This window comes from Plectropomus leopardus, chromosome 14 (genome assembly GCF_008729295.1).
Source record: "Plectropomus leopardus isolate mb chromosome 14, YSFRI_Pleo_2.0, whole genome shotgun sequence".
In the NCBI taxonomy this organism is placed as follows: Eukaryota; Metazoa; Chordata; class Actinopteri; order Perciformes; family Serranidae; genus Plectropomus; species Plectropomus leopardus.
The window spans coordinates 24,005,809-24,023,177 of NC_056476.1; the positions used below are offsets into that span (position 1 = coordinate 24,005,809).

The following is a 17,369-nucleotide window of genomic DNA, read 5'->3' on the forward strand; positions in this document are numbered from 1 at the left end:
CAGAGGAGAAACGAGGAGTTGAAAATACATCATAATATGCAACAGCATGTTCATAGAGGAAAAAATATTTTCCTTTTTTGGTGGAGCATCTCATAATGAATGGCGCAGGCAGTAATTGGTGTGTGAGGAGAAAGAGACTTAATAGCTTGGGAAAACAAACCACTCTGCTGAATTATTAAGCTGTTTAACTAAATAATTTGCTTTTGGGCCGCTTAGTTTTTCCTGTTCTTCAATTCATTAGGCTAATCGTAACCCCCCCATATAATTTCAGAAAACCACTTAATAAGTCAAATGAAGAAAACAATACTTCAAATGATGTTTATTCTTTTGACAAATAAACCTCATTATATATTCAATGCAACATCTTCAGCTATTTGTGAGAAACTATACAAACTCATACAAAGAAACACAAAAAAACATTTTTTTTCCATGATGTTCATATTTCCATCAGTCTATGCAGTGGTTAATGATCTCAACAGCTGCAGATGAGTCCCACACTGTGCAGCTGGAGTTTTTAAACCATGAGATTTTTCAGTACATACTTTATTGATAACATATGTCAAAGACTTGCTGGTGAGTCCTCCTCTTAATTCATCTTGCATCCACAAACCTGGCCTCACATCTTCTTTGCCCGCTTCTTAGGTCTTTGGTTAAAGACGGGCGAAGTGCCCATCAAAGAGTCGGGCGAATGCGAAGCATAGCTGCCGTCTGACGCAGCGCCTGCGGGAGAGGGTGCCATCGCTCCTCCTGACTCGCTCATGGTGGACATGGGCCCGCCTTCCTCGAAAACATCTCCACCCAAGACGCCGTGGTGATGATGGTGGTGGTGGTGATGGTGGCCAGCAGCCTGGCCCTCCTCTGCATCCTGTGGCTCCATTTTTACCTGGGGCCACAGTGGGGAGTTGTTGGCTGCGCCCCCACCTTGTAGGACAGAAGAGGCAAATTAGCAAAATTGATTTTACACAAAAAAAAAATGGACAAAATCGACTGCAATAAAAGAGTAAATTAAGGCATGTGGCTTCCCTCAGTGTAAATGCTGCCACCTGTATTCCTGAGTGGTTCTCAAAATCCCAGCCAACGATGAAAGGGAAAATTAAAGTGTGATATGTCCTGATTGCATATAATACTAGAGCAGTGAAAATACTGTCAGTGGACGATATTCAACACTGAACCACAGAAACATACTCCATAGTTATCTACAGCGGGATCTGATGTGTTAATGATGAATCAAGCTTATCTAATAACCATACAACAGCTGTTTGGTTAGTAAATTAGCTAACTGCAGAGTATGTGCATCTACAGACATGATATAGGTAATGTTCAATGCAAGGTTTTACAGTTAGGAGGCAAGAAATATGCAATGTCAGGCTGGTAAATCTGGTAAAAAAAAAAAAACAATGACCACCAAAATCTAATTCTTTCATTGTTAAGTCCAAGTGGACATTTGTGCTAAATTTGAAGAAATTCCCTCAAGGCGTTCTTGAGATATTGCATTCACAAGAATGGGACTGACAAGCCGAAAACATAATGCCTCTGGTCAAGGCTATCGCCGGTGTGGAGCCAGTAAAAACTGACTTTGGACAAGGAGATTTCTGACCCGCTTGCTCTATCAGCCAAGTGAGCAAAAAAGGTTTAACCCTAGCAGTGACCAAGTACACTTGGCAAATTGTTATGATTTTGTGATATCAGTTACATAATATAAATAACACGTTACAAGCAGTGCAAAAGAGACGATTGGAAAGCTGCATACTTATGTATCGAGCTGACTGAAAGCTGCCTGTTGAACGAGACACACCAAACAGTTTACTGATGACACAAAAATACAAGCAGCACCTTGAATACTATTTCAATATGAGTGCTGCTCTCACCTGAAGTGTGTGGAGAATGGTCACCATCCAGGCCCGAAGCTAGCCTCTCACCGTGGGCCCCGAGGACCCCCATCGGCAGAGCTTGGTCCCCAGAGGCTAGGTCGGCCTCTGGCTCTTCGCTAACAGGGAAAGAGATGTCACTCATGGGTTCCTCCTTGATCCTCGGGGGCTTGGAGTCCTCCAGGGCCTTCTCTGGGTTCACCAGTCGCTCGTATTCCTCTGACAGATCCTTACTCACCTGGAAGAGGGAAATCTTTATTCAGTCCCATTTTACTGCTGAGAGCTTGGAGATAAATGTGAGATCTGAGCCTAAATTATCTAGTATTATTCTCTTCTAGGATCACATCAAACATGCCTTATCATTCGGCAAAATGAATATAATATCTGTAGCGTAGGTGGATTAATAATAGCCACCAGATAATTAGTTAATCACAGACACAACGGATCATCAGCTCTACTTTCTGTTCTCTACAGCACTCCTCTGTTGTGTATCTTTAGAAGTCATTTTGGCACTGACGACTGTGAATCTCTCGGTTTGGTTTCTGTCTCACTTCCAAGCAGCTTGCACACAAGTTGCCATACGCGCCATTGTTTTCCCTCGCACAAAATTCTTTATGCTTTCTGTGATGATTCAGCGTTGTCGTGGTGAAGCCATGGGAGCTTACACTGACTAAGAAATGATCCTAATTAATCACAGTTTTCCAGAACCTTTGGTGGCATCGTCTAGGAAATTGGTTAGGGAAGGTGAAAGGAAATATGGTGAGATTTTTTTTTCCTCTGATTGACTTTTGGGGTAATTCACCATTCCAAACTAAGCTGCTCTGAGTGATCAGGACTGTTCAATGTAACCAATCACACTGGTAAAGTGCTGCAGGAATGAGACCTGAACCCTTAAATTAGTTCATTTTAGCAGTCCTGGTTCCCTAATCTCAAAGTTTTTTGAATGGGGTTTTAGTTAGATGCCTGAAATAAGGTTTATGGTAAACACAAGCAACATTTTCTTCTATGACATAAAATATGTTGGTAAATACCCCACTCATCAATTTTGCAGCTTTTAGGTGTCTTAACAAAGGCGGTTACTAATTTAGTGGCTAAATGAGACTACAAAACATCATCAACAAACACGGCTTTACAGCCTCGTTGTGATGGCGACGTCAAATCGTGTGACCATGGTGTAGCTTATTTATACTCTAACATTTGCTTTTTATCTCTGGCGATTGCATTTAGGCTTCAAAAATCATTAAAGTAGTGTTCATTTGTGAAGATGATCTTACTGAATAAAACATGGACGTATTGTCATCTCTTTTTTTTTGCAACACAGCTTATTTTCTGCAATAATCCAAAATTCAATGAAAAATCAAAAACAGATGATGATGACTTCCAGGACTGCATTCAAATAAACATCATGCCTGCCGCACTCTATTATCAGTATAGTTATTAGATGATTGTTTTTAAGAGTGAGCTTAATCAGCAGTATCACTACTTGTTTTTCCTGAAACTTAATAAGCCTAAGATTTTATTCTATCATGGTGTAATAATTTCTTATAATGTTAGCGACTAGAAACCCTGTCGTCATATATCTCGTTTTGTGCAACCCAAAGTTGTAAAGCTGCACATCCCCATATTGGAGAGGCTGAAACTAGAGATTTTTTATGTTTTTGCTTGATAAATGAAAAATACATTGAATGATTATTAAAACTGCTGAGATCAATCTCATATAAAAAGAGTTTTTGTTTCAACGATTAATAATTTTGGCACTCAAGAAATGAGAGAAAGCATGAAGAAACACTGCTGCTGGTCTATGTCACAGCTTCTACTCTGCCATTTGTACAAAACTGCTTTGTAATGCATGGCAGTTTTTACACATTGCAGAGAAATAAGTCCAACACCATAAACAAATATCAAGGGGCAATGCTGATAAATTAGTTATCAAGGTATATGTAATTTTATGTCCTGATATTTATATTTGCTGACTTATGATACATTTTCTGAAAGATCAAATGAGAAACTGTATATAAAAGATATATAGAAAAAAGTATACCAAATCATGCATGGCTGACAAATGTATATCATCTTCTAAAGTGACTGTGAAAAAACACAACCCTACAAACGTTACTCCACACCTCACCTGCAGCATGTAGCTGTGATAGTCCTTGATGCGCACTTGCCAGAAGCGCTGCAGTGCCAGCACGCTGCCGATGCCCACCTCGTGGAACACTTGCTCCACCACGTCTGGGAAAGGACTCGCTCCGAGCCGAGCCTCCCGGTCCACCGCCACTCGCAGCATACGGGTGAGGCGCAGGTAATGCTCATGGACCAGGTCAGTCAGGGCCTCCAGTACGCTCTCCTGGGCTGACTCAAAGCCGGCATGAGCCAAGACGGTGGCCACTGACTGATAGAGGAGCTGCCTGCAGGAGTGCCAAGTCAGCTCTGTGACAGGCTCGCCTTTACCCCTAATGATGGGGGAATCAAAGGAGATAAAAGTGGATAAATGATGACTGGTTGCTACATTCACTGAGATAATGTCTCTGAAACGTTGAGAAGTAAAAAAAAAAGTTGATATAAACTGTGAGTGACTGATGAGCCTGCCATTTAGATGTTTTACTGGATCTGGAATGTATTTAATCAAAAAGACAGCATCTTAGCCACACATTCAAATGAACTTACTTATAAAAGTCACTTTCAGGGTCACTGTGGCGGAGCAGGAAAGGCTGCCGTGGGGCTTTGCTGTCCACAGGTAGCAAGTCATCTGGCATGACAGGTGGGGTGGGAGGACGCAGAGGCAGGTTGGTGTCAGCATCCTCCAGCCTGCTGCCGCCCTCAGAGGACGCTGAGCTCTGACCCTGAGCCTGGGCTTGGGCTGCTGATAACAGACCACGTAGGCGGCGGGCATGCTGACACAGCTGCACTGTGTGGATGGTGAGGCTGCAGGGCTCCGAGGGGATGTCCAACATTGTGGTTGGCCGCGGACGCTGGGCTGAGGGCTGGTGCAACGGAGGGTCCTGCATCTCCACTGAGCGGAACTCACGCTGGAGTAGGTCAAAGGAGCTGCGACTCGGAGGAGCCCCCGCAGGCCCCGGGATCTCACCCCAGTAACGCATCATGATGAGGGATCAAAAGACACAAGCCAGATTCAAACTCTGATCTGAAATTTGGAAAGATGGACAGGAAGTCAGAGGACCATCATACTAAAATGAAGAACTGCAATGCCAGAAAAAAAAAACTGTATCAAGTACCATTAGTTGTACTTTTGCCATGCCATGTTCCCTGGTTCTGTTATTTTTTATGTAAATGTTTGTGCATCTTATCATGTGTTATGGTCTTGGGGTAATTCAATAAATATATGAAAAGTTTCTTATTATAGCAAGATATTTTTACATATTTACAAGATACGTTCATGTTATATTTTTACATTCTAATTATAAACTTGTCTTGCTATACCACTATACCCTTCTATCTTGTTATAACGTGAAATGTTCCCTGTAATAACATAACAAGATAAATAACTTAACTGTTATAACAAGAAACGTTTCTTTTATTCTTTTTTCACAAGAATAATTTCTTGTTATGACATTAACATTTCCCGTAAAAATGTAGAAAAACACATTTTCTTAACAATAAACTTTTCATTTTATTACCTGTTGTTTTTTTGTTTTTATTTTTGTGTTTTGTTTGTTTGTTTGTTTGTTTTGTGGCGTGGCAGTGCGCCGCTTCCGTACTATCACAATCGAGATCATCAAACTGAGAAAAAACAAAAAAACAAAACATCTTTCAGGATAGCACTGATTCAGATTTTTTGACATCACCTTCAATTAACACATAACAGTTTATTACAGTGTTTGGCCCTTCAAAAATGTGACGCTTTCGCTGATACTGATTGGAAGAACCCACCAAACATCAGCCATTAACTGCGTAAAGTATTGTCGACTGCATGATGGCAAATGTGCGCAACTCAGACGCTTACAAGCAATTTTACAAAAATTAACTTGTTGTCCGGTTATTTTGGCACACATGCGACCAAACAATGTCACGTTTTAAGGGAAATATTGTCAACATTAAGTGGAACACAGTGCCCTTTGATGACAGACATTGGGAGGTGATGCAAAATTAATGGTTAAAAAAAAGGTATAGTAACCGGAAATAGGCGCACTAGGTGTATGCCGAATTGAAAAGAAAAATGCATTGATTCGCGTAAGCGCTGAAGTCAAGGTTTTACAGGCAAAACCGTTTGCCGAATAGCAAGAGGACGCAGACTTGTCAGGTGTCTGGCTGGAGTTTGGCACAGCACGAAGATACAAGCGACAACGCAGCTGCGAGCAACACTTTCATAGAGGAGCAACGGCTATGCTACAAGCTAGCTCGCTAAGTACGCAACATGCATGTTTAACTAGTTAAAATCACGAGTTCAAAACAAAACAACAGCAACTCACATTACACCGAGATGGATGAAACGCCTGTTAGTATTTTAAACCAATTGCCGTTGTCTTTGCAGGAAGTTGCACAGGAAATAAGTATTTTCGTCCTTGTTGCAAAACACTCGGGTCAACAACTTAGGAAGATATTTAGTTCCGCAACAAAACCATTTATTTCAACAGGCATTAAGTTAGAAATCCTGATAATATAACATGCATCTTTAGACGTCTTTTATCATTCCCTCGGAGTTATTTCTTTACTGTTCTTTGGTAGCGGTTTTGTAGAGATTAACAGAGGGTTACAAAACCCGGGCAAAATTCATGGACGCACCAAATAAACATGTCCGTCTCCCCGCCGTCAGACGTGTATGTGAAAAACACGGATGGACAAATGGACTCTGCAATGGAAACGGGCGAGTGTTCGGCCACAGAGAATGGAGGACAACACGAAAAGACAGAAGTACTCAAAACTGAACCAGAAACAGAGGACACTTTTAAAAAGCCGGCTCTTTTCGCAGCGCCCTCCCTCACCAGCAAACGCAGTAACGTCTCTGCTCCGTCCAAACCAACAGCAGCCGACAATAAACATGCGACAGAAAACAACGGAGCTCAAGTTGTGGACACTACTCACGAGAACTCTTCAGGTCAAGTAAACGAGGACAAAACCACAGAAAAGGACCAAGAAGAGCACGAGAAAGGCGTTAAAACCAAGAATGCGGCTCCTGTCAAACCCAAGCCAGAAGCCAAACCCCGGGTGCTCCCCGCTAAAGGGCCCCCGGCTGGTAAATTCCCCCCTGTCCCATACACAGAGCCACCCTGGGGTGGCACCGGTTCTGATGTCCCATATGCTCTGGAAATCCTTAAAAACGGCACCATAGTGGACACGGTGCCCCTCACACAGAAAAGTTACTTCGTGGTCGGACGTTTACCTGTGTGTGACGTCTCTTTGGAGCACCCGTCCATCTCCAGGTATCATGCGGTGATCCAGTACCGCAGAGAGGCTGGAGAGGGGGGCTCTGTCGGAGAGGAGAGGGGCTTTTACATCCACGACCTGGGCAGCACACACGGCACTGTGGTGAACAAGAACAAGATCCCCCCGAAAACCTACATCAGGCTCCGCGTGGGACATGTGTTAAAGTTTGGTGGGAGCACGAGGCTTTTTATTCTGCAGGTGAATCATGATGTGTATCCTCTTTTTTGTACCTGTCACTGTTAAGATACTGATATAAATATATTTAGGATAACAGACAGCTTTCATTAAAGTGCATATCAAATTAGGAATGAGTGAATGGAGGTGGCAACAGCCAGCTATCCAACGAGACTAGCACATGTTACATTCATTAATTATATTAAGGGCAGTTTTATATCATTGTATTTATGTATATTCTATATATACATACACAACTTTTGTGAGGGATGTCGTATGCTGTAAAGCCCTCTGATGCAATCAGTGTTTTGTGATGACGGTCAAAAAAAATGAATTGAACATACTGTACAATACAAACAAACATGCAAAAAAGATGAGAGGATAAAAATACATGATGATATTCACATTAATATATGATCATTAATATACCAGAATCATACTGTACAACTACCTGACATATTTTTTTAAAATAGTCAAATAGCAATTACACAAAAAAAATTAAAATTCAGTTTCAAGCTTGTCAAATATAACTTGAAAATAAGACAAAAAGTCTATTGAACAGACTAATCAGAGAAGACCAGTGGCAGGAAAAGGAGGGTGTAGTAAGAGCCAACCTTTACCGTAAAGTCCTCTGAAATAACATCGATTTGAAGCGTATCTCCAGACTCATCGGCGTGGAAACCTTCTCTGTGTTGAAGGTCTTCTTGGTAAATGTGATACATGATGCATTGTTTTTTTTTTTTTCATCTTCGCCACCTGTTGTCCCTCCTAACAGGACTCAAACAGTCAGATCAGACAACTGTTCACACCTTCAAAAATGATGTTAAATCTGTTTTTCAAATCAGGACTCACAGTGTAGTCAGATGGATCCATGTTGTATATTTTCCAGATGAAAGGGAGTCATTTAAGTTGATTTAGATCCTTAAAAAAAGCTTATCATATGTCAGACTATGTTATGATATAAAATTGTGTTTATCTTTATTGCATATGTTCATAGGAGTGCAATGATAAATCTGTGGAGGTCTCTTCCTGTCCTTCCACAGGGTCCTGAGTTTGATGAGGAAGAGGAGTCTGAGCTCACAGTGACCGAGCTGAGGGAGAAAGCCCGAAAACAGAAGGAAGAGCTGGAAAAGAGGATGATGGGAGACGACTCCGATGATGACGAGGAGGAGGAGAAGGAGGAAGACACACAAAACAAAGGCCAAAGCAAACCTTCAAATGAAGACTCGGGCTGTTCCTGGGGAATGGGTGAGCTGCTGTGCTGGTTGTAGGGTCACGCTGCAGTATGTTACGTGTCATCTGTGTTGACTTTTTGCTGTGTTGTCATCCTGAGTGATTTGATACCGACTTTCTCTTAAGAGTGACTAAAGAGGCACGTCAATCCTTTTGTTCTCTCCTTCCCTTTCATTCCATCTGTCTCCATGAATCTACGGTGCAGCTGAGGAGGCGGTTCCAGAAGAAGATGAGAACGAGGAAAACCCTTTCTCAACCGAGTTCCACGAAGACCAGGAAGCTGCCTACCTGAAAGACCCAAAGAAGGCTTTGCAGGGCTTCTATGACAGAGAGGGTGACAGGACTTATTGTTAATCCACAGATGTCTGTGTCTCTTTTGGGGTTTTTTTTGTGTCTCAAATTTGTTGACCTTAACTTCTTTATTTTAGGAGAGGAGCTGGAGTTTGAGTATGAAGACAAAAGCCATGGCAGCTGGCTCTGCAGAATAAAGTGAGTGACGTGAAACCCCTGATTTACAATTTAAAGTTTAGAAACTATGTTAACTTGCTGTCAAACAGGCTGTAAAATGCATACAGAGTCACAGTTTTTGTTTCTGTCAGGCTTCCGGTGGACGACGCTGTGGGCCGGCAGCTGGTTGCTGAGGTGACCCACACAGGGAAGAAGAAAGAAGCGGCCATCCAGTGCTGCCTGGAGGCCTGTCGAATGCTGGAAGCCAGAGGGCTGCTGCGCCAGGAAGCAGGTGGGAACAATGTTATGCATGTTAACATTTCTCATTAAAATAGTTTAACGTAAAACTTCAAATAAAAGCTTAGTCTCAATTAAACGCCCAGTCCCTTTTTCTAGCCCGATGGAGCTACACATTTTGACAAATAAATAACTGTCTCAGTTTGAGGCCGGTTACCATGCTGTTGATTGTTCTTTGGATGTATAAAACTGGGTTGTTGGCTACCTGCTGGAGTTAACTTTAGTTAGCTGCTTACATCGCACATACAGATATAAACGTTTAAAATTTTGACAGTGTGGATATGCTGCACATATGGTTAGTCTGTTAAGATTCTCTACAGTTCAATCATTCAGTTCATTTTACTGAAAACATGAGCACCAGAGAAGACAGGAATAATGGCGGAGTAAACAAGACAGATGTATAAAAGAGGTTTAAAGAAGCAATTTGATTGTATTTCCCATCTTTGACTTGCAGATATATCCCAGGACTGGTCAGATGTGTCAATTTAATGTGTTGTTTCAAAAAGTTTGCAGATGTTCAGGCTTGTTTTTTTCAGATCCGGTAGGCAGAGTTGGCAAAAAAAAAAGAAAAGAGATTTTTTCTGTTGGTGTCTGGACTGATGCGTTCATGAAACTTCTTCAAATATTCAAACAAAGTGGCTTCAGCAGTACCAGTGGCTGCTTTGTCTAAACTGCAAGTTGCACAAGCCATGCAGGTGTTGTGTTGAAGTGTGTCCCCCCTGTCAAATAGTGCTTCCTCCCCATTAAAATGCACTGTGCCCCCCTCTGGATTTGGTTAAAGAAAAGGGTTTAGTTGAGATTTAGGTGGGGGGAGATGTATACAGACAGGGAAACAGGGAAATCTTCAACACAACACCAGCACGCTCCATGCTGTAAATTCTCGTGTGCCGTAAAAGTGGCACAATGCTTGAGCGGCTCGCGAGAATCGACAGCGCTCAAGTTCAGAGTTGCAAATTGATATGTTCAGTTCACTTTTCCCCTAAAACATGTCCATTACACAACACTGGGCATGAATTCTGAAAGAAGAATTCTGAACCACCGTCAGGAGAGGTTATGGTTTGTAATGATAAGAATTTCAGTAATAGTCTTTTTTTATATCCTATATCTAGTGTCCCGTAAGCGTAAGAAGAAGAACTGGGAGGATGAGGATTACTACGACAGTGACGACGACACCTTCCTGGATCGAACTGGCACAGTGGAGAGGAAGAGGCAGGAGAGAATGAAAAAGGCGGGCAAGGTTGAGGAGCGGCCTGAGACCTATGAGTCACTGGTAATCATCTGCTTCTGTTTATATACACGATTGGGGAATTTTATAATATTCTGACTCATCGCATCTTTAATCATCACCTTTATAATGTTCACTTTGCCTTTATATTCACTCTGTATTCAGCATGATGCTCGAGCATAATGTTATTATTCTCAGGATTCATAAAATGGGTTTAGTTTTCTAAAGAGAAATTAAACACATCATCTTAATAAAGTCGATGCGTAATGTTTAATAAGAGCAATACCTACCATACACTAGAATTTAAAAAGATTAAAAAAAAAAAGAAGTCTGACTCCATGTTGCATCTGAAGACTTTTTGTGTTTTGAGTCACAGACTTGATTTTGTTGAGACTGGGGGATTTTGCAGGATCACTATTTCAGTCCAACTAGACTCATTTTGAGATTATTTTCTCATCCTTCTCCTGGTGGAAAATATTACACCAAACTCCCTCAAAGAAATTTGACATTGTAACAATTCCTTCCTTGTCTGCAGAAACGTAGTTCTTGGAAACTCGTGATGGAAGGTGTCATATGTCAAGAACATTTTTGTCAATGCGACATCTTCCATTTAAAAAAAAATTGTGTTTACATACAAACATTATATTTTGGATTTTGTCGTCTGAACTCGCTACCAGCCTCTGTTGGTTAGCTGCACTGTTTCTGTGGGAAGAGACCATGGGAATCAGACTGAGTAAAATAAGTTCTGGTTGGTGGATTAGATGCTGAATTAAACACCAAATCCACAAGTTCACCAATTTCTCCTCATCTCCTTCACCATCCAAGAGAACCAAGACTTGTTCATTTTCTCGCCTGTTTACTGTCTAACTTGTTTGTTGCTTTCTGTGTAAAGCTGGGGAGAGTGCAGCTATTGGTTGTTGACAGTGTTGAGGCCACTGAACTTCACTATTCACATGAGCCAAGACTAAAAACCTACAACAATATTAAACGTTTGATTTTATCAGAATTTCAAGACAAGAAAAAAAGACTGACTTAAGACAGCTCGCACTGATTTTCATGACCAACTTACACAGAACGATTGAGATCACTGCAGCTCGTCACAGCTCCAGCAAACTATCAGAGTTTTAGTCTGACGCTGGAAATCTGTCAGCGACATACAATTCCCTGAAAACTTGTTTACTGTAAGGCTCGCTCTAGAGTCTGCAGCCAAGTTCTGTGAGGCTGCACTGCTTCGAGCAAAATGTTAAAATCAGAAAGTTAAAGGCTCACACTGGCAATGCTGAGACGTGCTGCAGGTATAATATTCACCATTTTGCTAACGCTTGCAAATTGGCACCAAACACCAAATACAATTGATTCTGACAGACATTAGTTTTGCAGGTATCTGGTCATTCCCAAAGTGGTGGACAAATTAAAAATTTGACCTGATTATGGCGTTACATCAAAAATTGAAGGATCACCAAAGTTATTACCATTAATCCTTGATGGGACATGAATGTCTACCAAATTTCACAGCAATCTATCCAAATAATACTGACATGTTTCAGTCTGGATCAGTAGTGATTGACCAACATGCTGCTGTCCATAGAACCAAAGTAGTGACGCCCTCTACAGAGCAGAACATGTAACAACATTCACAGATTCTGTTCTCCCACATCTGTAAAAGTTCAAGTAGATGTTTTTTTTCTTGCTGAAGTATTTTCGTAAAACCACAAACCTCACAAGAGGTGCTTGTGTCTCCTTTCTGTCAAAATAATGGTAAAATATAAATATATACATGCCGGTGCTCTCCGTACGCTCAGTGGACCTGCTCTTTGTACTGGAAAGTAATATAAAACTATTTCCGCTGGAAACAACCCTGTACTGTGAGGTGTATTTATGTAAACTGCACTTGTACTATAGTGCGAAGCATACAGTATGGTTCTGTGCTAACATTCATGTGTCTGATTTTCATGTAGGTGGCCAAACTGGCCGAGGTGGAGAAGGAGCTGGCAGAGACTCAGAAAAAGCTCAGTGGTGTTAAAGGGGGTGAGTCATGATCGCCTGGGTGTTCACTGCTCTGTGGACTGACCCCTGACTACCTACAGAAGCGTGTTCTCCTCGTGTTATCGTACATTTCATCCTTTCTCTTAGACGCCTCCGGCTCCTCCACTGAGGACCCGCTGGATGCTTTCATGACTGCGGTGCGAAGTGAGGCAGCGATGGACGCTGTGGAGCGCAGGAAGCTTCACGTGCACGTGGCAGATTTACGCAAAGATGCTCAGAGGCTCCGCAAACTGGTGGAACTCACACGGCCCGCACAGATGCCCTCACTGCAGCCGAGGTCAGACACGACGCTTCATTCAAGAGGGCGTCATACTGGATGTAATAGAAAGCTGAGAACTGTCTTTTAAAGGAATACTTGACCCCCCAAAATTACTATTTGTATGTCAATTACTCACCCCGTGATACACAGAATTTGTGAAATAAACAATGTTTCTCTTGCATGCTTCCACAGCAGGCAAAGAGTCCAAAAACTGAGAAAATCCTTAATGAATTAAGGTCATAGGGGTCCATGGTTTAACGATAGCTACACTATGTCAAAAAATCAGTTTAGAAACTCTCACACAACTTCTGCAGCATATTCCAAGTGTCATTGATCCAGTTGTATGCTCTGTACCCAAACAGATATACCTTTCCTACTGAAATAAAATGAAAACTTGTGTACACTGTCTTCAAAGTTAGACTCCATTCACAAAACAGTAATTTTACCTCGCTGAACATGGCTGAAGTTACTGTTTTCGTCAATGAAGTCTGGAAAGTTTCACTCTCAGTTCAGTTCTCAGTCAGAAAGGGCTGTCTGTTGTGGAAGAAGTGAGCATGCAACTGGATAAATGAAACTTGGATTATACTGTGTGAGTTGTATAAAAGGTTGTAAATAGATGTTTTGATATAGTTTTGCCGTTGACTTGTTCTCTTCACAAATTCAGTGTGACACAGTGAGTAACTGCTATACAAATGTTTCATTCAGGGGCTGAAGTATTCAAATAAGTAGTATTCAAATACTCTGAAATGTCAACAAATCTTTCATATAAATGATGTCATGGAAAAGTATTTTTATTCTGCTCAGGAGTTAACTGTAATACTGGTAAAGTATTTTAATGCAGTATACATAGTAGGCCACATTTAAACGCTTAAGAGATATTTTGTTGTGTTTTGGTGTCACAGTGGTAGCTCAGAGTCAGAGAAACCTAAGAAAGTCTTGCCGCTGTTTGGAGCCATGAAGGGAGGAAGCAAATACAAACTGAAGACCGGCACCATTGGGGTAAATGTTGTTCCTCGTGTTTCATAACTCAGTCTAATCACCTGACTCATTCATTCCTCTGAAAACATCCTTCTGTCTCCTGCTCAGCCCCTTTCTTCTTCTGATCTTTCTTCTCTTTTGTAGAGGTTGCCTCCAAAGCGCCCCAACTTACCCGCAGAGCTTTTCAACATGAAAGAACTTCCACCCAGTGGAGAAGAGGAGGAAGAGGAGGAAGAGGAGGAGGAGGCAGAGAAAAATGAGGATAAAGAGTGTGAAACTGTTACTGAGACTATTGTTGACTCAGCAGAGTCCAGTACATCCATGTCTCAAGAAAGCGCTCCCTCGGGGCAGAAAAGACAGCCGCCAGCACAGATCCAAGAGCCAAGAGGTAAAAAGTCATCAGAGCTGAGGGAGGTTTTTGAAATAGACACTAATAAGGAAGAAAAGAGGAAAAAAAACTCTGTATTTTGTTTTGGTGAGTTCTAAAAAGTGTGGTCAGAGTTAACATGAATTTCCTGCACCACTGGGTGGCAGCAGATCTGTAATATATAATTTACAAAGGCACACTGTTGTTCATGTGTCATCCCTAATCAGAGTTATATAAAGAAATATCATACAGTATCTAGCAAAGTTGAGTCTATGCAACCTTATAAATGAAATGTCGATCAGTGCATATTCTAATGATCATAATTTATATTTTCGTTTCCATGACAACATCAGAGCAAAGCCACAAACAGAGGGGAGGTGAGCAGTCTGCTGGAGCGGTGGAGCAGGTTCCTAAACAGAGAAGCAACAAGGCCCCATCGAGTCCAGGTGGCTACTGTCACTTTTTGTTTCCGTGTTAGTCCGTGACGTCTCCGGTATCGATTGTTGTGTGTTCATGGTATTGATGCAGCATCACTAACATTTGAGGGGGACATTTCTGCCACTGTGATGGAAAAAAGAAAATTAACTGAAGTCATCATAATGAGAAACTTTCTTGAAATTCTAAGTTAGTATCTTAATCAAATGATGTGGTATCTCAAATAATTATCGTTACTATCATAAAATAATGAGTAGTCTCTTTAAAAAATAAGTCAGTATCCTCAAATAATGACATATGTAGGATCTCAAAATTATAAGTTAGTGTCGTAGAATAAAGGCTTTGTATTTCAAAATTATAAGCTAGTATCCCAAAGTAATGACTTCAAATCTCAAAAAGTGACTTGGCATCTTGAAATAATGAGTTAAATAATGACTCGTTATCTCTAAAATAATAAGCTTTCTCTAATTTTTTTTCTTAATATCTCAAAATAATGAGAAACTAACTCAATATTTTGAGGTATTAACTGATCGTTTCAAGAAAGTTTTTCATTATGATGACGAAAAAGACAGACTTTCAGTTTTTCCCATCACACTGAGTTAGGCTTCCATACTAATTTGCTGGACCTACGTCTCTACAGAGGCCAAAGCAGGAGGCGACAGAGAGCCAGCAGCAGAACCCAGCCCCAGAAAGAAGGAGAAGAAGAAAGTGATTGGCCCCAGCAGGGTAGGTGCACGCACACGCACACACACACACACACACACACACACACACACACACACACACACACACACAATCAATCAATCATTTAATTCTATCATATAGAAAAGTGTGGAGTGACTCATGATTTGTCTCCACAGCCACCAGCGCAGCTCTCAGGACAGTACCCAGAGGACGACCCAGATTATTGTGTGTGGGTGCCTCCTACAGGTAACGACCTGACTGATTGGGCTTTTTGCACTACACCCATAGACTCATTGACTTATTGATCATGTCCTTAGGTCAAACACAGTCTAATTAAGCTAACAGTGTAACCTAACCCTCTTGCTCTTTGATCAGAGCGAGATATAAGTTCTTTGTCAGAATCTTTAGACCATTTGCCTGAGTGAGTCTTCAAGGTAAATAAGTGCAATATTTAGAATTGAGGCATGTATGCTCCTGGCCTGCTAATCACAGGAACAAAGGGAGGGGGGCTATTTATAAAGGACATGATGAGAGGAAGTAAACAGGCTTTCATGGTTCATTTGTGCAGCTGAAATTGCAGAAACATTTATATTGTTTGCCAAGGAATGCAGATCAAAGTCACTTAAAAATTGTAAGATAAGCATGATTAAAAAAAATAAACTTTGAAACAGCTGCCAAACTGAGCTTTGATTCAGGGTCGCCAGCTAATAGCGCTCCATCATTTTAGGATGCGATCAGTTTGATGATTGCATACAAGTCCGAGGTTAGGGAGTTGCACTTTACCAGTCTGGTTGGCTGAATGTGTTCTTGTGGGACATCTTAAGCATTTTATTTCATTTTGTGTTATTTTCTTCGAACATGTAAAATAATTTGAATTGGTATGTAAATGTGAAACTCTCTGATCCTAAATCTAGCTTTTTCTTCACTTATAGGTCAGACCGGAGATGGACGCACACACCTCAACGACAAGTACGGCTACTGAGGGAAAACAGAAGAGAGAGAGCTCTTGTGTCTCTCCTCCACCAGCTTTTATACTGCAGATAATACCTGCAACACAAAGCCTCCAGTCTCCTTAGCTCTGACCATTTTAACCCTCTCTACTCATCCCAGTCCCTGTGTGTGGCACAGACCAGGGGCTCGCAGAGGAATAACGCTGCACCTTTCAACATCTTTTGGGGGATATTTACATTCTCAGACCACCATAAACAAAATGCGCACCACTCCGATCCACGTTAAACTGGCAAGCTGTGGGAGCAGACACTGGGCAGTCAGCCTGCTGGCACTTTTCACCCATTGCAATAATAGAGAGTGGTTGCACTTAATTTGGTCCTTTTTTAAAATTTGAATTCTATATCATCCAAGCAGAAAATACAAAGAGACAGAGCAGGGAGCGGTAACTGATCTGAATTCTGGTCTTTGGCTGCTCCCCTCGCAGTTAAATCCACCTGACATCCAATCTGTATCCCTCCCCTATTTGGCTTCAGTCGATCGCTGGCATAACCTTTTTTTCTTTTCCAAAGGAGAGTGTGTAGCAGGGAGGGAGAAAGAGGGAGAGCATTGAAGCAGCTTTTCTGACCATCTGGACACTTGGATGGCTTACTGGATGAAACGCAAGCTGATAATGACTCAAGCTAAGTGGAGTGTGTGTCCGCGTCTATACCAACACACACACACAGAGCCCAACCTTCTCGAAGTTCTCTTTTTAACAAGATTGTCTTTACGAGTGAGTCAGCTATTGGTGTGTTTGCCTAGAGCAGGATTCCTCGCTCTGTGAAATCCCACTCAGTGCTGTTCTGTTGGTTTACTGCCATACTCTCCACCCTCTTTCCTGTCGTCTTTTCTCAAAACAAGTTAAAAGCTGTATTTTGTTATATAAATGTATAATAAAAGTGTCTGTACATAGCCAGTAAGTTCAACTTTGTTTTTTTACACTTTACATTCACCCTCTTATATTTACTCTCCTCTAAATTT

General features: G+C 41.4%; 2 protein-coding genes across 2 annotated transcripts; one reads left to right on the forward strand and one right to left on the reverse strand.

Moving 5' to 3' along the window:
* Nucleotides 1-356: 356 nt before the first annotated feature.
* Nucleotides 357-6,375, reverse strand: supt7l (SPT7 like, STAGA complex subunit gamma). Its single transcript, XM_042501038.1, has 5 exons — nt 6,299-6,375; nt 4,536-5,013; nt 3,997-4,321; nt 1,869-2,106; nt 357-921 (listed from the first exon to the last, which is right to left on the reverse strand). Exons 2-5 carry the CDS (start codon nt 4,970-4,972, stop codon nt 617-619), a joined length of 1,305 nt encoding a protein of 434 aa, XP_042356972.1. The 5' UTR covers nt 4,973-5,013; nt 6,299-6,375; the 3' UTR covers nt 357-616.
* A 245-nt stretch (nt 6,376-6,620) lies between these two features.
* On the forward strand, nt 6,621-17,304 carry LOC121954052 (solute carrier family 4 member 1 adaptor protein). Its single transcript, XM_042501371.1, has 14 exons — nt 6,621-7,451; nt 8,471-8,675; nt 8,866-8,994; nt 9,089-9,149; nt 9,260-9,399; nt 10,514-10,674; nt 12,588-12,657; nt 12,763-12,952; nt 13,837-13,933; nt 14,057-14,300; nt 14,633-14,725; nt 15,355-15,440; nt 15,575-15,644; nt 16,331-17,304. The coding sequence occupies exons 1-14, from the start codon at nt 6,621-6,623 to the stop codon at nt 16,378-16,380; spliced, it is 2,427 nt and encodes an 808-aa protein (XP_042357305.1). The 3' UTR covers nt 16,381-17,304.
* Nucleotides 17,305-17,369: the final 65 nt, after the last annotated feature.